The sequence below is a fragment of the Centruroides sculpturatus genome, unplaced genomic scaffold (assembly GCF_000671375.1).
Source record: "Centruroides sculpturatus isolate CEXI.00-Female unplaced genomic scaffold, Cexi_2.0 scaffold16, whole genome shotgun sequence".
NCBI lineage: Eukaryota > Metazoa > Arthropoda > Arachnida > Scorpiones > Buthidae > Centruroides > Centruroides sculpturatus.
The window spans coordinates 44,833-65,480 of NW_019384548.1; the positions used below are offsets into that span (position 1 = coordinate 44,833).

The following is a 20,648-nucleotide window of genomic DNA, read 5'->3' on the forward strand; positions in this document are numbered from 1 at the left end:
AGACAAATATATTTGCAAAATCTTCAATAATTGCCAATTATTTAATTCATAGCCTAATTGATTTAATTATATGTTACGTTTACTTCTTATTTCTAAACAATATGTTGTAATATTGATTATTTAAATCTAGACGAACCATATGATCTAATAGCTTATAAATTTTATTACATTACTTTTTCTCTACAATAAATTTCATAGTAAAAAAAATAATAAATAACGTGTATATACTTACTCGTTAGAATTACCCCCGTTCATCTAAGGATTAATCTAGTCATTCGCAAAAAACACGAATCTAAATATATCAGTCTTGCGCAAAACAAGACCATATTGAGCTTATTTTATTTAAAAACTGGTCAACTAATACAGCAGCTTCTATTTAAATTTTCATTTTCGAAAAAATTATTTAAGCGGTTAAATAAAACATTTTTATAGATCTGTCTAAAACGGGCGTCGGTCTATACCCCAGTATTTCTGTAACTGTAAATTGTCCCTCTCCCAAGATACATACGTATTTTTATTTTATACCACACTACAAAAATTAGGAGTAGAAACGAGTACACAGGTGTACACAGTTTTTAAGTTATTGCTCCCCACGTACAGTATATTGTCTAGCTGTATTGAATTTTCGTTGTTTTCCTATGTCGTAGATTACATTTTTTAAAAATTTACTTCCTAAAATTTGTAATAAATTTTTTAATGATCTAATTTTTGAAATTATTTTAATTTTACTGTATTAAATACATTAGAAAATATTTTCTAATTTGTGTTTTTACGCGTTTTTTCTTTTCTTTTTTTCTAGAAATATCGTACGTAATGCCCAAAAAAGACGGGAAAAAATTATTAAAAGATTACATAATCCCGAATTTAGACAATAAGCGATTTAACGATAAAATGAGTTGGATAGATGAAGATGCGGGAATATTTGGATTGCAATGGATACATAAATCCAATTCTAGATATAGTCAAGCGGACGGTAAAGTTTATGAGGTATTTATAAAATTATAATTTTGACAAAAGAATTATCATTTGATTACTAATAACAGCTAGTAAAGTAGGTGAATTTTTTTAATCTTCAAATTTGTTAAAATTAAATATAGTCCATTCCGAAGTTGACGGACTAATTATGAGTATTTTTTGAATAGTTTTAAAGGGAATATTGTAATAAAAGTGGTTGTTGAAGATGACTGTGGAATATGTTCTCATTTAAAAGTTCTGTGATGAAAGGAAACTATAATTCTAAAATTTTCAAGAATATTGTTCAAAAACTTTTTTTTTCGTCTCAAAAAATCAGTAACTTTCAGATGTAATCAAATTCTCAACCATTTTGGAATCAGCCTTTTCATCTAAAAATTATATAGAAGTATTTAGTCCATAGACATTTCTTACGAGTGTATTCATTTTTAATCCTTTTCGCTCTATGGATATACTAAAACACTTTTAATACCTATCGTGGGTTCGGCCAAATCCATTATCGGCAGCCGGTTGGTGAGGGGTAAGTCCCGACATATCCGATGAAAAATACTTGAGGTTTTTCGACCATCAATTTCGATTCAATTCCGGGTCCACCAGTGTGGTAAGCCAGTATCTTACAGCTCTGCCAGTAGGCTGTCCATCTACATATATTGGTGTATGCTGTAATGTCTTGTTTAACTTTAAATCTTCCATTTTTGAACGAGTTCACTTTTATAAAATAAATGCAGTATAACTGTCTATTTGACATTATCGAAGACATTCACACAAGTACGAATGCTGTAATGTAAATATACAAGTGAATTATAACTTGTAATTTGGATGTTTTTAAGACAATAAATTAATCGATGATGTGAAAAAGTAAATGGTGTCTGAAAGAATCTTTTACATTTAATTAAAATAATTATGTAAAAAGTTATTAGTTTCAATTCTTTCCGTCTTGTGGACGTTAAGAGATCCTCTTTTTTACGCCCATCGTAGTACAGGTTTACAGTGGGAGCAGTCGGATGGAAAGGGACAGATCAGTGTAAGGGACAGATCAGTGTAGGGGACACAATATATTTTGGTCTAAGTTTTCTCTAATGTCAATTGATATTCCAAGCTGTTGGCTACTATATGGTATAGGACATTAAAAAGTCTAATTATGTTTTTATTTTGGGGAAAAAACTTGACGTGTTGAAGCTATTATCTCGCGCCAGTATTCCTGTGGCGCGAGATAATAGCTGACAGTACCTGGGCAACGTGGGACAGCTAGAAACCGGCCTAGATTTGGCAAAGAAAATAAAGAAATATAAGTAAATAAATTATATTTTATTAGAAATTGAAATATTATAGATTCGTCTATTTTTTTTAAAAGAGAAATGAACATCTTAAATATTAAATCATTACAACTTTTGGTTGTCATAATCAGTGTCTGCTCCTGACAATGGCAATCTAAAATTGTAGAGTATTATGAGAAAAACCGAGTGAATATACCATACAATGAACCACGAAATAATTTAGGACACTAAAGCTGTCTGCAGTTGCCCCAAAATAGCCACGTTTGATTCTAACTAGCTTTGGAAAGAGAGACGTTATCCTATCTACATTTCGATATATGGTAAATTACTAGCACAAGACACATTATCATGTGAAGTTTTTAGATATTTCAATAAATGATTGGATGATACTTGTGATACACACTTACTCAAAGAATAAAATCTTTCAGCACTTTTTACTGTTTCATGCACATGGACGAAAACGCGCGTATCCCGGGTTTTGAGAATATGGATGCTGCTCAAGGAAGATTCGGGNCCTATATTATACCTAAAAATTGAAATTTACCTTACTTAACAAAAAAAAATAAATGAATTTTTTAAATTAAACTTAACCAAACGGTACGTTATGTACATATTTAGAAAAAAACGACCCAAATTGTATACGGCCCATGTGGAATTTTCCACATGGCCAGTCCGCCTCTGTGATGTGAAAAAGTAAATGGTGTCTGAAAGAATCTTTTACATTTAATTAAAATAATTATGTAAAAAGTTATTAGTTTCAATTCTTTCCGTCTTGTGGACGTTAAGAGATCCTCTTTTTTACGCCCATCGTAGTACAGGTTTACAGTGGGAGCAGTCGGATGGAAAGGGACAGATCAGTGTAAGGGACAGATCAGTGTAGGGGACACAATATATTTTGGTCTAAGTTTTCTCTAATGTCAATTGATATTCCAAGCTGTTGGCTACTATATGGTATAGGACATTAAAAAGTCTAATTATGTTTTTATTTTGGGGAAAAAACTTGACGTGTTGAAGCTATTATCTCGCGCCAGTATTCCTGTGGCGCGAGATAATAGCTGACAGTACCTGGGCAACGTGGGACAGCTAGAAACCGGCCTAGATTTGGCAAAGAAAATAAAGAAATATAAGTAAATAAATTATATTTTATTAGAAATTGAAATATTATAGATTCGTCTATTTTTTTTAAAAGAGAAATGAACATCTTAAATATTAAATCATTACAACTTTTGGTTGTCATAATCAGTGTCTGCTCCTGACAATGGCAATCTAAAATTGTAGAGTATTATGAGAAAAACCGAGTGAATATACCATACAATGAACCACGAAATAATTTAGGACACTAAAGCTGTCTGCAGTTGCCCCAAAATAGCCACGTTTGATTCTAACTAGCTTTGGAAAGAGAGACGTTATCCTATCTACATTTCGATATATGGTAAATTACTAGCACAAGACACATTATCATGTGAAGTTTTTAGATATTTCAATAAATGATTGGATGATACTTGTGATACACACTTACTCAAAGAATAAAATCTTTCAGCACTTTTTACTGTTTCATGCACATGGACGAAAACGCGCGTATCCCGGGTTTTGAAAATATGGATGCTGCTCAAGGAAGATTCGGGGGACCAAGGCACGTGCTCCCTGTTATTTTCGGAAAATGTTACTCAAATTACCTTAGATTAGGTAACTTCAAATCTAATCTAATCGAAGTCATGTGACATGCGTTATGTTTACTTGTAAAGTAACAAAACTGATTATTTTGATATCAATGGGGGTGACTTTTTCCGGTGTCCAGGATTTCCCCCATTTCCCCTATTTCCCCTACTTTATTAATCAACCGCTCTCAAATTTCTAAACCAATCTGGACAAATCCCAGAACAGTTAATTTGATAACCGATCATCAAATAAATTTATTAATAGTATATTTTAGCAACAAGCAGAATTTGCATTTTTAATTTGCCGAAAATTTCAAATTACTTATTTTTGTGCATTTTATTAACATTTGTCTTAAGTTATATTTCATTTTAAATAATTTTCCTCTACTCTGTATGTAAAGNTAAGTTATATTTCATTTTAAATAATTTTCCTCTTAAATTTTTAATATTTTAATAATTATGTAATTGGAATTATTTAAAAATTTTGTAATAGTCCTGTAAACACTGAAATAATTGTTTAGGAGTAGAGACTTATTCGAAGCTAATCCGTGTTATAAATTATTGCTACATAATCACCCAACCTCGGCCGAATGAATAAAACCACTGAACACTGGGTACGTGGTAGTGGGGTCCGACGTAGGCTACGTGGAACTTTCCGGGTTTTCTTCCCCTTAGTAGCACTTAGCTAGGGTCCAATTTCTCATAGAATGTCCTCCCGAGAGGCGTATACGAATAAAATCAATACCACAAAATTCACGTACATGAACAAATATTATTTCATTCACCAGTACAGTGTGTATTTCTATTAATAGGACTTATTAAACTGGTATTTAAGATTACTGCAAATCAGTCACACAGATTAAAATTGTTTTATTTACATTTACCTGAACACATACATATTGCGTTTCGGACTTGTATGTCCCTCTTCGGCAAGTATTTATCTGATAAATTCTACATAAAAATTAAAACAATAAACACTTTTAATTTTCCGACAATATGTTTTAAAATATGCCGACAATAATATAAAATTCTTACAATTTCGATGTTCTTTCTTTCTATTCCAATTTCCACACAATAATTCAGTTTAAATACTATTAACAATAACTTTAACACATTCCTATATTAAACCATAAATTATTACTTTAAACAACAACATTTTACTTATTTTTACATTTAAAAAACTATTCTCAAACTTACACCTCCTCTTGTTGTTCCTCACTTACACTTCGTCTTGCCCTGTCTCTATCGTTCTGTTTATACGTCAAACTCCTTTTTCCTTCTACGAATCTTCTCCATGATTGATGTATTTCTCTTCCGGTATTATTATTTATTCTATTATTTTGTTTAATTATATTAATATGTTCGTATAGTTGCCTTTTATAATTATTTTTTTTTTCTTTTTTCCTCATTTTTACTGAATTTAATACTACTTCACATCTTGTTGAATTACAGTGTTCCGCTACTACTGAATTTGCATAATTTTCCCGGATTACTCGAATATGTTCACTTAATCTTATTTTTACTTTTTGTTTCACTAATATATGTTTTTTTTCCGGATTACAATTACAGTTAAAAGAATACACTACTCCTTTTTCTTCGGTTATATCATATTTTTCTTCATTTCTATTTCTTCGTTGTATTAACTTTTTCTGGTATTATATTTTGTTATCTAATGTATTTTTTTAACTCTTTCAAACAACTTTGGAATATACCTTATTTTAACAAAATTTTTTTCCTTATCTATTAATTTTTTTTATTATCATTTTCCATTTTTTTAACAAGTTTTTTGGATAATCATTTAAAATAAACATTTTGATTATATCATCATCTTTTTTCTGTATTTCTATCTCACTTGTTCTTTGTCTTATTTTACTTATATTTTATTTCATACTAATAGGTATGACTGATTTATAATTAATTGTTTTTGAAATTTGCATAGGTTTAATATATTTTTTATAAATTAATTTATCCTCTTTTCTCATAATTGTTATATCTATATAATTAATGTTTTGTTTTTATTTTCAAATTTAATATTTTCTTTTATCTTATTAGCTTTGTTAATAATTATGTTTTCATCTATCTTTCTTTTATCTAATATTATAATACAATCATCAATATACCTGCTATAAAATTCTATGCCTTCTATATTTCTAATTTGTTTATCTATTTGTATCATTGATATTTCAGCCAGTTTTGTACCTATGCAAGTACCCATAGGTATTCCATCCGTCTGGGTATAGAATATGTATGTGTTCAGGTAAATGTAAATAAAACAATTTTAATCTGTGTGACTGATTTGCAGTAATCTTAAATACCAGTTTAATAAGTCCTATTAATAGAAATACACACTGTACCGGTGAATGAATAATATTTGAATAAATTAAGGACATTGAGGCAATATTAATTTAATTTAATTTCACGTACATGAATTTAGTAACTAAAGATTTATTATCGTAAAAACTCAATCAATTTTTGTCTATTATTTTTTATGGTCACAAAACGCAAAAAAATGATTATTTTGCGTTTTGTGAAAATCTCTGGTCATATTTTAACACGCAAAAAATTTTTTACGTCACTTTTTTGTACGAATATGCTTATAATAGGAATAAATATTTACAGGAGTGGTCTCAATTAAAGAGATTGTGGAATCCCGAAGATCCAAAAGCAACTTCGAAAGCGAAACAACGATTTAGGGCGGCACTCAGGAAACAAAAAAATCTCGAAAAAATTGAACATCAGAAAAATTATAGAAAATATCAAATTAAAGATATTAAAGGTAAATAAAATTCGTATAATTCGTAAGAATTTTAAAAGACAAAAATTAAGTTGAAAGCTGAACAAAATCTTTGATTCTATTATGTGTTTTGTTTTTTTTTTAACTCTTTCCGCCTTATGGGCACTAAGAGGGACTCTTTTTGCAAGCCCATTATGGGTTCGGCCAGGCCCACAATGGGGCTATCGGGTGGTGAGGGACGGGGCCCGACATATTCGAACGGACCCCGAGGGATTCCTGGAGATTTTTCGACCCGTTCGGATTCGAGCTCGGTTCCCCCAGAGCGGTGGGCTGCCACCTTGACCGCTCGGCCATCCGGCCACTGATTCTATTATGTTTATTCGATATATATATTTTTATGTAGTGTCAGCCATAAACTTACTTTTGCAAGGCACTCTTCGTCCTGAAGCCATTATGACACTCCCTTTAATTATTTTGTGAGCCGTCTTGGCTACGTAGGCACGTAATAGGCCGGCCAGATGATAAGGAACAGAATCCCACACACTCGGGTCACACCACTCGTGAAAATTCGAAGAGATCCTATGAGTATTTGAACTGGGATCCTCAGAGTAGCAGACTTATACTTTTTGTTTTTTACTCTTTTCGCCTTATAATTGTGATATTGAAAATTTATTTTAAAAAAGTTTTGGCTCAAGACCATATAATGAAAAAGAAAACATTATTAAAAGAGAAAGACCAATGCCTAAATTATATATAAATACGTCAATAAAAAAATTTGTTCGACATTTTCACCATAAAATGGCTTTGTGTATGCATAAAAATGCAACAATTATTTTGTTGGCCTTGCCTACTATTTTCAAATAAAATTAGTTTGTGGAATATAAGAATGGCTTTGACAATTTAAATAATTTGAGTAAAGCTGGCAAAAGACACGAAAATCATAAATCTCGCATCGATTCTTTCGTAAAATTGAAGCAATTTGGAAATCAAAATAGAATAGAATTTAATGTTAGTACACAATATAAAATAAATATTGAAAATTATAACAAAGTTACGGCTAATAGATATAATATATCTAAATTAGTAGATGTTATCGAAGCAAGAATTGGCATTTAGAGGGCGTAGGAATCTATTAAATCTAATATAACAGAGGTAATTATATTGAACTTGCTTATTTATTAAGTGCGTTAGATAATCTATTAATTAAAAATACATTTAGAGAAGTCTACAATTTTTACTGGCTTATCGAACAAACGAATATAAATGGACCATTGACTATCACTGACGCGCAAGTAACTGATTGCCCCTGGAAGTCGGCTTCTTACAGAAACACAGCTTCCCTATCATCAAATGTCACTGCATTTTGAATAAACATTAATGAAATGCTCTTTTCTCGGTAATTTATTTTAGTAAATTATCTAAGAATAAATCGGCTAAATTCAGAAAACGAAATTTTTAATACATTTTTTAGCCACAAGCCAAACAGATAATCACAAATCCGTATAAGAATCAAACGAATTCTATTTTAAAATGGTTTACATTCGTATTCAGATATGTTATAAATACAAATAAAATATTTAAATAACAGCGTAATATTGATTAAATATATATATTATATTCAATTAATTACTGCAACAATGATATAGCGCGAAATACACGCGCTATATAATTACGGTGCATATAGCACTTGCCTGCGTGCAATGGAAAGTGTTACACTGTGAAAAATCTACAAGTATTTAAGTTTCCGCATCTAACGACTCGGGTTTTTTCCTTTCTGATTGCCACTTTCTTAATTCTAATAAGCGCTCTCCAGTAGCCGAGTGCATAAAACCATCGAACTCTGATAGTTAGTCGTGGGTTCCGGCGTGGTCAACGGGCTGGCCACGTCCAGTTTTCCGGGTTTTCTTCCCCTAAATAGGGTCCAGCTTCCCATAAAAGTTTTCCTGGGATGCATTCTCCTCTGCAGATCTCTCGCATATAGCGTTGCCGTAACCAAATAAACCAAACTAATACTAACAAGCGATTATTTATTATGACCGTCAAAATGCCGGACTGCAACTTTTGTTACGGTGTTCTCAATTCTTTAAGTGGTGTCTTGCCCCTGCCATCATACTTTTCCTGTTAGCAATAGAATCCTGTCGGTTATCTATCTAACTCCGTTCTCCAGATTGAAAAAGGACAGAGACGGATAGACAATTGAAATTTATAGGTCTACTTTTTTCAAATCGAATAGGAAAATTAAAGAATTTAAAGAATTTTTAAAATGTGTTAGATTGGTCACTCAGTGAGATGAACCCTTACGTGAGATATCCTTTGTAGTTATATAAATCAAATACTACAATATGATATAATAGAAGGGTCAGAAGTACGGAATAATCTAATAATATTAATGTTTGTTCTTATCCCGGGCATACCTGCTAGTTATATAATATAATAAATTAGTAAAATAATTATAAAAATATCTCAAATAGATAAATTATATCTCAAAGTTTAATTGCTTCATTGTGAAGTTATAATTTATTTATATTTAACATTGTTGGAATAAAGTTCACAACTACTTTATTTACGAAAAGAAATTTTTTTAAATAAGACGAACGCTTTCTTGTTTACCATAAAAATAGAGTAAAGGAATCAACCATCAGTTCTTTATCCCAAAGTCGAAATTATTGATAATTAGATGATTCTATCATTCTTACGAAACAGTTTAAACATAGCATCCGTGCCTTTCAATGAAAATATTTTTAGCAGTGGCGTGCCGCCACTGCAGGACATGAATGTTCCTTACAGAGTCGCCATATTTGTTCCTAAGTTCTCTGGCCACGCCATAGTTTCGTGCTCTGTACTGTACAGTACTGTACATAACAGAGGAAAAGTAATACTATGTAAATACAAGATTAAATAGCCTAAGTTTAAACTATTATGTAAATTCATATTGTTAAATAATGAAAACTGTTTCTTTTCCAGTCTAAAGCTAGGCTTTCAGTCCGAAAAATGCATGATTTGTAATCAAAATAAATAAGTATAAAGTTGTCTTCCGATTAAAACATGACCTGTTTAAATCGGTATAAACATGGCTCCGATTGCACGAGTAGCCTATATCATAAAAGAATTTTTTAAAAGTTTTTTTCAAAAATTTTGCTAAAATGATATTTTAGGAATACGATAATTTTAAATCGCGTTTAAATTTGAATTTAAAAATTCGATTGCCGTAGAACGGAATCTTTTTTTTAAATATCGTTCGAAACATCGAATTCCGTCATTCTGCTTCTGCTCCGAAGAAAAAACACATCGCCATGGACGATCGTCGTGAAAGAAAAGTCCCCGAGTTGAAGAAAATGACTCCTTCCGATGAAGAAATGCGTCGGAGATTTAAGGACATCTTCGGCGACGCCAGCAGAAAGATAGAAAAAGCCATTCTAAGAAAACGTAGAGAAAACAGGATAACTCGAATACGGGAAACATCAAAGAAAAGATCGAAAGCCGGAAGAAGATCGAAATTAAAAAGAACGAGGAGGAGTAAGAAAAGAGGCAGGAAGGGAAGTGAAAGATCTCGTAGAAGGACTAGTGGCAGCACAAAGTAAGCAGGGCGTCGACAGTACGGCAATCTTCAACGAGAAGCGGAAACACAATTGCTAGATTCCTGTAGTCTAGCAAACAAACGGCTCTTTTCGGAGCCATTTTTTATTGGCGAAGAGTAGCCAAATCGATTCTAATAAACAAGGCTTAATGTCGTAGATTCGGTTTGATTTTAAATTTTGAAGCGTTTCGAACGTCGTTTAGAGTGAAATTTGACTTTTCGATTATTTAATAATTTAATTTTTATAGAAATTTCAAATAAATTTTTTACTAATTGTCTCTTGGATATATTTAAGATGTTTTTGTGTTTATATAAACACAAAAAACTCTAAACGACGTTCGAAACGCTTCAAAATTTAAAATCAAACCGAATCTACGACATTAAGCCTTGTTTATTAGAATCGATTTGGCTACTCTTCGCCAATAAAAAATGGCTCCGAAAAGAGCCGTTTGTTTGCTAGACTACAGGAATCTAGCAATTGTGTTTCCGCTTCTCGTTGAAGATTGCCGTACTGTCGACGCCCTGCTTACTTTGTGCTGCCACTAGTCCTTCTACGAGATCTTTCACTTCCCTTCCTGCCTCTTTTCTTACTCCTCCTCGTTCTTTTTAATTTCGATCTTCTTCCGGCTTTCGATCTTTTCTTTGATGTTTCCCGTATTCGAGTTATCCTGTTTTCTCTACGTTTTCTTAGAATGGCTTTTTCTATCTTTCTGCTAGCGTCGCCGAAGATGTCCTTAAATCTCCGACGCATTTCTTCATCGGAAGGAGTCATTTTCTTCAACTCGGGGACTTTTCTTTCACGACGATCGTCCATGGCGATGTGTTTTTTCTTCGGAGCAGAAGCAGAATGACGGAATTCGATGTTTCGAACGATATTTAAAAAAAAGATTCCGTTCTACGGCAATCGAATTTTTAAATTCAAATTTAAACGCGATTTAAAATTATCGTATTCCTAAAATATCATTTTAGCAAAATTTTTGAAAAAACTTTTAAAAAATTCTTTTATGATATAGGCTACTCGTGCAATCGGAGCCATGTTTATACCGATTTAAACAGGTCATGTTTTAATCGGAAGACAACTTTATACTTATTTATTTTGATTACAAATCATTCATTTTTCGGACCGAAAGCCTAGCTTTAGACTGGAAAAGAAACAGTTTTCATTATTTAACAATATGAATTTACATAATAGTTTAAACTTAGGCTATTTAATCTTGTACTTACATAGTATTACTTTCCCTCTGTTACTATTTACAAGTTAGTTCTTTTTTTTCGTGTATATAGGTTTCGTGGAAGCCCGCTTCCCTTGTATTTTCTAAAATATAAATACACATTGCGCGATTATTTTGACATTTTAATATACTTTGAATTAATTAAAATTAATATTTTATTATAAGATATTTATTATAAACCGCATTACGTATCTTATTACAAATTTCTATACTACATGTGAAAAAAACGATAAGATTGTTATTGTATATTCGAATATCAGTAGCGGAGTGGAAGCGCTGTATTGTCGAATACGGGATAGCTTCCAAGCAGCCAGATCATAAGCATTTGCGCATACGCTTTACAGAGCACCAACCTCACCCGGTATAGCTGGTGGATGCTACACATCAAATACTATATCGTATAACGCTTCCAATGATTCTATTCAGGACCGGTTCTTGGCTATTAGCCGCCTGTCCGCTAGATGTTTGGCCGCCCTCGCCCCATTATATAAATCGCGAGTAGATTTATAACTTAACCCAACCGATAGGCGTTTACTGGTATGTTTTTATGATAGTTCTGTATAGTTGACAGGAGTCTAAAAAACCCATTAAAATATTTGATATAATTATTCTGCTTTAATTCTGCTCTCCCATTTTGTATTACAGATTTCAATGTTAAACTAGTGATATTACGATTTCGTATGTCCCATCTATAAAGGGATGCAGGAAAAAAGTATACAATTATTGTACAATGTCTTTTTACAATTCGTTACGGTGAGCGGATGAAAATGAAAACTTCCTCATAATTTTAATTACAGGTTATGAGATGATGTATGGATATGACAAAGATAAAACCTCGATAGGTCAGAAAAGGTCGCAATTAACCGAAAAAATGTTAATGTGAAAAAGTTTTTTTACCGGAAAGGAAAACCTTCCTCATTGTATGATGATTCATTATCAGACTGGATGCCGACATTATACATGGGGTATGAAAGTAGCTACAACCCAACTGCATATCAGAAGCGTTGTGAAAGAACACATGAAAGAACACGTATTCGGGAGAAATCCATCCACTTGTAAGAGAGTTATGGGCCTCTAAAGATTTGTAAGCTTTCATTTGTGAGAGTAGTAATTTGTCGTCAAAACCAAATAGTCTACGACAGGGGTGGCCAACCTTTTGCATACTATGCGCCAATGTTTTGATAGACGAATTCAGATGCGCAGTGGTCGATATTAGTGGTGTACACGATCAGGAATGTATCGTATATCGTAGAAGCAAAAAAAAGGTCAACAGGTGTCGCAGGAAGTTGGTAGTAATCCAACCGATTCCCGGACTATCCGGACGATAGCACTATCGTGGGATGTTAGCACTATCATTTAGACGCCTATATACTGGTCGAAAATAAACATACATGCATACACTGTAATTTACTATGTGAAGAACACTCATTTCATCTGTAAAGTTGATTGCAACGAATTGTGCAACAAATGAACTTGCCAAGACAGACTATAAAAATTAATTTTCTATGTAATATTCTTAATTGCAAAGAAGCCAAATATGGCAATGTTGCTCAGAACTGACTGATGCGCCACTTGTAATCGTCCAATGCGCCAAGTTTGGCGCATGCGCCACATTTGGTCTACGATGTCACCCTGGTCTACGATGTCACCAAATTATACTTTAAGCCATAACTCTTGATCTATAACGAAGATGCTGGCTTCGTATGGATCGAACCCTGACACAATGAAACTTCTTCATATAAAACAGCATCTCGTCCTGTCAGACTGCGGAACTAGCTTGCCAGAAAAGCATATTTTTTAAATTTTGTCTGTAATGTAAAAATACTGCAGTTCTATTAAGTTTAAATAGAAAACGAGAGCTGCAAACTTGTCAAATAACAAACCACGTGCGAGCTAAGTACGCGGAAGCTAAATCATAAACATGGAGAAAGGGCGGAGCCAAGTGCGTTTTATCATGTGACATGCGGCCTTGAAACCTCTCTATTACATAATGCACAGGAGAGATTATAACAGATGTAAGACAGGAAATTTAGGTATTCCTGCTGCTTCCTTAACTTTTTTTATGTAAATTAAATAATATTTTTTCAAGTTTTTCCATCTCTTGAAATTTTTTCGTTAAATATTGTTTTTGTGAGGTTGCAGACAGGGAGAAGTTGGTTCGATGTCAGGATGGGGAGAGAGGTGAAGTGAGCGTATGGGAGTGACAGATGATACTGAGGCGAAGCACCTTTGCAAAATCACACACGTTTATTGGGAAAACTGCAGGCTTATAACATTTACTCCTCGAGATCTAGAGTCCAAAGGTGTTATCGTAGCAATGTCGTGGACAAGTCCCGAGGTAAAATGGTCGGTCGGAGGATGAATGACGTTGAAGGCGGCAAAGCGAAGACAGTGACAAAACGAGCAGTCACCTCGCAAAGTTGGGAGAGGAAAATCCGTCTTTGTCCTTGAAATTCGGCGGTTTAATTATTTTATTCCCGAATTTCGTCTTCCGATTGGTCCCCACTCTTTCGATTGATTACTTTCTTGTCTCCAAGTGAAATCGGACCAGATCGGGTCGCGAGAAAGGTCGATCTTCGTTATTCACCTGACACCGCACCTCTCCTCCGTCCCAGAGATGTTGATCGAACTTTGAAACTCTCTCTCGTATTTTAGACAGTGATGTTTTCCTCCCGTCATCGTGGAATTTTAACGATCATAATGCGACGCTTCTTCCTCATTAATTAAAACGTCCATTTTCCCAAATTTTGTCCGTTCTACGAGCGCCAGAGTCAAGGTTCAAATTCTCTGGGTGTGCTCGAGTCTCACTCGGAATTTATATCAAGTAAATTATTAATAACAATTACGTAAAAAAATCATTATTATTATTTGAAAATTATCTAAATTCTCAAAAAGTACAATAAGTATCTAGTTTTTTCATCGATTCTCAATTGACCTCTCGGTTCAATAAACCTCTTTCATTCACCTCCTTCCATTGACAAATTACTTTATATGTATGTGAAATATTAAACATAGTTCTTAATATAATTGTATTTGATTATTATTTAGTTTACATATCTAATTGGAATGTGTTTAATATTTTAATCATTATATGTTGACACTTTAATGTATTTTTTTTTTAAATACAGAAATAAGACAGCAATTGGAGAGAGAGAGAATGAATTGTACGTACAGTTATGAGAATGATGTTCAGAAATACAAGAATTACTTTCAAGTTAATTACGAAGTATATTCAGAAAATGGATTAGGTTCAATGAAGAGTGATTATTCAGATGAAAGTACAATATATTATGATGAAAACGCTAAAAATTTTCAGTTACCAACTGACAATTACAACTGTTTTAGTGAATTATATTTAGATACAAAGAATGATATCTTACTTTACGTAAGTGTTTTTTTGGAATTTATTTTAATAATGTATTTTAAGATGCACTGATGGATTAAAGAAATATGGTATTTTTATTAATATCAATATTGATCTAAGATGCATTTTTGCTTGGCTGAAGAGGCATATCTTACAATTGATGTTTCTAGCTGCAAATGTAAGGCACCATCAATCAGCAATCATCACAAATAAATCATGTGGTGCATTTTGGGCCAAATTGTTAATAATCAAATCAGTTCAAATGCGCTTTGGTAACAATAATGTTATACTATAAATTAAGTGTTCAAAATGTTGAATTACGTATATACAGAGTCCGTACAGGTAATTCCATCTGTGATTCCCTCACTTAATGTCTCTGCATTTGCCCTTTCCATTACGTAATATTCAGCCAAGTTTATTTAAGCCCATTTTAATAAAAAAAATTATATAATTATGTACAAAAACACTTTTATTCACTTACAAAAAACGAAAAACTTCGCATAAAATTGACTACATAATTAGCTACGTCATCTACCCAAACGCCATTTTCGTTTGGGTAGATAGTTACCACGCGCAACCTCTATCCTCCCCCGAACTGCTGCACACCGCAACTACCCACCATTTTAAATACGGACGTAAACCTATCTAACAAAATTTAAATCGTTAGATTATCATTTATAGTTTGAGATATAAGCGCGACAAATATTGCCATTTGTTTGGTCGCTCCAGTTTTCCTAAACCTCCCTATACCGAACCGAATTTAAAGACTCGTTCGGATCAAAAGGGAGTGAGATCGATAGACGGATTCCCTGACTTTCTGCTAAAAAATCTTATTCCCGGACTTTCCAGGTTTGTAAGGACCCTGTATATATGAAGTGTATGGAAATAGAACTGCCCAATATCCCATAAAATAAATTCTAAGTTAACGAAACTTAAGATAATTGTATTGTTTTCCTAATTATCATGAATTTGAAATCAAATTATTTATTGAATTTAATATTTTTTTTAATATAAAAATTATAAAAAGGTATAAATTTTAATTTTAAATTCAATAAATAATGTAATGTGTTTTAATTTATTTACTTGTATTTACATGAGAAATACCTTTTAAATTTTTTTAAGAAAAAAATGATTTCATTTATTTCATGTTGAATTCAGCAAATATCTCTTAAATTTTATCTATATCTAGTTTTATATGGTAAAATTTTCCCAAAGTTTGACTTATTTTAAATAAAAATCTTATTTATGTAACAATTTAACAAATTAAATATTAAAATTAGAACAAAAGAAAAAAAAATTGAAATATTGACAATTGTTACTCAATATTTCACCTAATTAAAACAAATTAGTTTTAATAAAAAAAATTTTGGTTCAAGTGTAATTTAATTTGAGACTTTTTGTTTGAAAGAAAGTCTTTTATGATGTAAATAAGACTATACATATGTTAAAACTTATATAGTTTAAAATAATAAAACTTGTCACCTCTATAAGCCCTGTTTCAAATCCATTTGATAAGAGGAAAATATTTTCTTGTTCATATCTAATGATAGAAACAATTAAATTGTCAAAGTATACTGTATTGCTAGAAGTATCCAGACATCCACATGTACTATTGTTAATTCCAGTCAGATTTCCCTTTGACTGTACAACAGTCATTATCAGAGGATACTTTCCACTTGGTGTTGGGTACACTACTACTAGAATTTTCTTCCATTCCTCCTGTAGCATGGTGAACAACACTTCAAGCAGTAGTTGGTCAGATAGATCTGGGCTTTGGGCTGGCTAAGCTCTTCCATCTGCATATCCTCAAACCACAGCACTAAAAGACCTTGTTTTATGAGCAGGTGCATTATCATGCTGATACAGAAAAGGGCCTTTTCCAAACTGTTGCCACAATGTGGAAAACAGTTATCCAAAAAGGTTTGATAGGCATCAGCATTTAAAGATTCAGAAACAAGAATCAATGGGACCATACCAGGGGCCCATTGATTCTTGTTCATCAGGGACATACAAAATGGCCCTGATCACAGTGCTGCTACCTCCCCATTTCAGCCTGAAAACAACACATTCTGGCAGGTACTGTTTGCCAGGCATCTACCATGTTCAGACTTATCCATCAGTGTTGTCAGATCATGTGACAGAATTTATCACTCCATGACCCTCTTCCATTACTCACCTGTTTCTACCAGTCCTAACAACAGCAGACATTTGCAACTGTAATCTGTGCTTATGAGCCAACATATGACAGTGAAAGCCAAGTGAAAACAATTCTTGGCAGTGTCCTATCACTAGCACTAGTTCCTGAACTTGTACAAAATTTGTCTGTGGTGGTTTGGAGGGATGACAATTTTTCTTTGCAGTATATTTGAGAGTTTGCCAGTCCTAATCACTTTTTTTGGGCCTGCCAGGTCACTGAATGGGTTTAGTGATACCATCTGTTTCCATCTTACAATTACATCATTGACAGTGGCTTTGGGCACATTCAATTTGGCTGAAATCTGTTGGACTGAATGTCCAGACTGATAGGTTCCAATTATTATGCCACATTCAAAAATCACTTAAATTTTTTCTTTCACTCATGCTGATGTAAAGGAATTTCTACACTGCTATTTCAATCATGCCTTCATTTATATTGTGTTGAAGACAGATATTTTCATACTACTGCAAGGTATGGGGTGTCTGGACACTTGGCAATATAGTATAGGTATAGTCCTACAATCCATTGATTTATAATACCTTCTATTTTCAATGAGTTTTTAATGCTCAGAATATATCTGGCTAATGATTTGTCATCTTGTCAATATTCTTTGAGCATAAAGCAAAAATATAAGCAAAATCTTTGAGCAAAAATATATCACATATTTTAATATTACTGTTAGAACTATGAAATAATTCTATGTATTTGAAATTTCCATGCTTTTGTCTTTTCATTGTAGTTATATTTAGAATTTTCAGTCAGTTTTCTAATATACTTGTAATAATGAATATTTGATTTAAAAAATTTTTTAGTAACACAGTACTCAACATAAATATAGACCTTTGCAAAATGCACATTTACATTCAGATTACGCATATTAAACTGCTGATAACTAATTGCAATAACTTGTGTTATGTAAGTTATTGGCAATTAGTTATCAGCAGTTTAATATGCCTAATCTGAATGTAATGTGCATTTTGCAAAGGTATCTAATATTTCAAGCACTGTAATCTTATAATTTTATACTTATTACATTCCCTAGATGTCTCAATGAAGACTAATCCTTTGATATCTATTTTGTTGCACTTCAGAAAATATGTAAATTTTTTTGTTTTTACAAAATTACTTTCATGATTGTAGATGAGAAACTGAAATAATGAAACTAGAATGAATTCTGGATTGATAATTTATTATCCATGTCATTATAAGCAAAAAACTTATAAAAATCTGCATTGGTATTGATGTTAATTTTCCTGTATTAGCCAGTCTGCATCTTTACTTCAAAGTATGTGCAGATCTATTATGTAGAATAATAATTTAAGTATACATATATATGAAGTCACTTTAATCCAAAAACTTTTTGGTGACAATCTCACAGCACTTCTGGTTAGAAAATTAAGACTTTATTGCACATTGAATGGGTGTTATACAAATGCACTTTGGGTTGTTGTAAATTTACGAGTTTTAACACTAACATTGTACTTTGTGAAAAATCATTGTGTGATAAGTATATATATAATATATATATACATACAGAATATTAATTTACTTTAACTAGAAGAATTGATGTATTGTTAGCTTTATTGTAAAAACAAAACAAAAAAACAGCAGAATACATAATACTAGATAAATTTAAAAAAACATTTTATGTGTATTTATGTAAAACAGGATGTGAAAGTGGAAAACTTCAAGTTATTTCTCTATGAAATGTCACTGAGGGGGGGTGTAAATTTACAGCAACCTGAAATGCATTTGTGTAACACCCATTCAATTTGTGCAATAAAGTCTTAATTTTCTAACCAGAAATGCTGTGAGATTGTCAACCAAAAAATTTTTGGATTAAAGTGACTTCATACACTGCTGGCCACTCAAAATGCAACACCCTGAAGGAAGCATTCAAATCAAGTAAAATTTGCACCATACGTTTGCGGCGATGAAATATGCAAATGATTAGCATTTTAGTGCAGATGCACATCATGGGCATCTGTTGTGCCACCTGCAAGTGCTATATAAAAGGGAGAATAGAAGGCCGTTTTGAAGTACTGGAATTGTTCTTTTGTGCATTTTTTTGGCATAAGCAGCTTCAGTATGCCACACAGAAGAAAACAAGCATCTTTCGAGCACATTTCTGAGTTCCACCGAGGAAGAATAGTTGCCTATAGGGATTATGGATTATCCTTCAGAGATATCGGTGATCCTGTTGGACATGACCAAGCAACTGTGATGTGGATCTGTAACCACTGGATGCAGGAGGGAATGACAGACTGATAGGACCGATTGCACCCACTTCGTTGCACCACTGCACGTGATGACAGGCATAGCGCACGCATGGCAATGATGGATTGTTGTGCCACATCATGAACCATATCACAACAAATTTGATCTGTTGCGCAACAATCGGTGTCTGTGCGTACCATTTGACGTCGTTTGCAGCAGAGTGGAATGTCCACAAGGCTTCCATTGAGGCATTGACTATTGAGTCAAAACCACAGGCATTTGCGCCGACAATGGTGCGATGAACGATGGACATGGACAACCGAATGGAATGACATTGTTTTTACTGATGAATTCCGCTTCTGCCTGCAACACCACGATAGTCGGATTACAGTCTGGAGACACCATGGTGAGAGACTGCTGAACTGTTGCCTTATGCATTGCCATACTGGTCCTAGACCCGGTATTATGATTTGGGGAGGTATTGGATTCCACTCCCATGCCCCCCTAGTATGCATTGCTAGTACACTGACCAGCCAGCACTATATCTCTGAGGTGTTGGAGCCTGTTGTCCTCCCATGCCTTCAGAGCTTGCCAACGGCCACATTCCAACAGGATAATGCACAACCACATGTGGCAAGCATTGCTCAAGACTTCTTCTTCGCCCATCAGATTGCATTGCTGCCTTGGCCTCCTTGTTCTCCCGATCTCTCGCCTATAGAAAACGTCTGGTTGATGATTGAAGAATGACTGGCCCGGGATACACCACCCACTGCTACACCAGATCAACTTTGGCAATATGTGGAAGCAGCATGAAACGCTATACCCCAACAACATATCCAAAGCCTCTTTGACTCAATGCTGAGGCGTGTAGCAGCAGTTATAGCCAGCAATGGCGGCAACACTCCATACTGATTCCATCATTTTCCTCACTTCACAAAAGACTATTTTCAATCATTTGATATTTGTACAACGTGTTATCTCCCAAATAAATTTGGCTGTGCTATCTCTGGTCCTTTTTGGTGTTGCATTTTGGATGGCCAGCAGTGTATATATATATATGTATGTATGTATACAATATACAGCATCCATATAACGTTAAAAATAATTTAACTTGTAAAAAATCTTTTTAGTAATTCACTTGTGCATTCAATAATTAATTTGTAATGGTCTTTTTCTAGAATCAGGAAGAACTTTTTGAAGAAATTGAAGATCAAGATCAATTTGCAATACATTAAACTAAGGAAAATCCCGTATTTTGTTTTTAAACTTGATGGTGTGTCAAAATAAACATTTATGTTTAAAAACAAATATATTTTTTAAGTTTAAAAATGAATCAATTACATATTCTGTTCAATTTTATATTCATGAAATTCATCAAACAAGAATAAACTGGTTCCATGAAAACTTTTTAAGATGTCAT

At 33.0% G+C, this 20,648-nt stretch overlaps 1 protein-coding gene across 1 annotated transcript; it reads left to right on the forward strand.

The window, feature by feature from the left end:
• Window positions 1–777: 777 nt before the first annotated feature.
• LOC111623568 lies at window positions 778–20,621 on the forward strand. The gene is made up of 4 exons (XM_023366184.1): window positions 778–987; window positions 6,527–6,683; window positions 14,579–14,835; window positions 20,407–20,621. The coding sequence occupies exons 1-4, from the start codon at window positions 814–816 to the stop codon at window positions 20,461–20,463; spliced, it is 645 nt and encodes a 214-aa protein (XP_023221952.1). The 5' UTR covers window positions 778–813; the 3' UTR covers window positions 20,464–20,621.
• Window positions 20,622–20,648: the final 27 nt, after the last annotated feature.

Bases quoted from the DNA above. Each gene is read 5' to 3' on its own strand.
- LOC111623568 (XM_023366184.1), top strand. From the start codon at position 814: ATGCCCAAAAAAGACGGGAAAAAATTATTAAAAGATTACATAATCCCG. The intron at 988-6,526 runs GTATTTATAAAA...AAATATTTACAG, and splicing joins CGGACGGTAAAGTTTATGAG to GAGTGGTCTCAATTAAAGAG. The intron at 14,836-20,406 runs GTAAGTGTTTTT...GTCTTTTTCTAG, and splicing joins AGAATGATATCTTACTTTAC to AATCAGGAAGAACTTTTTGA.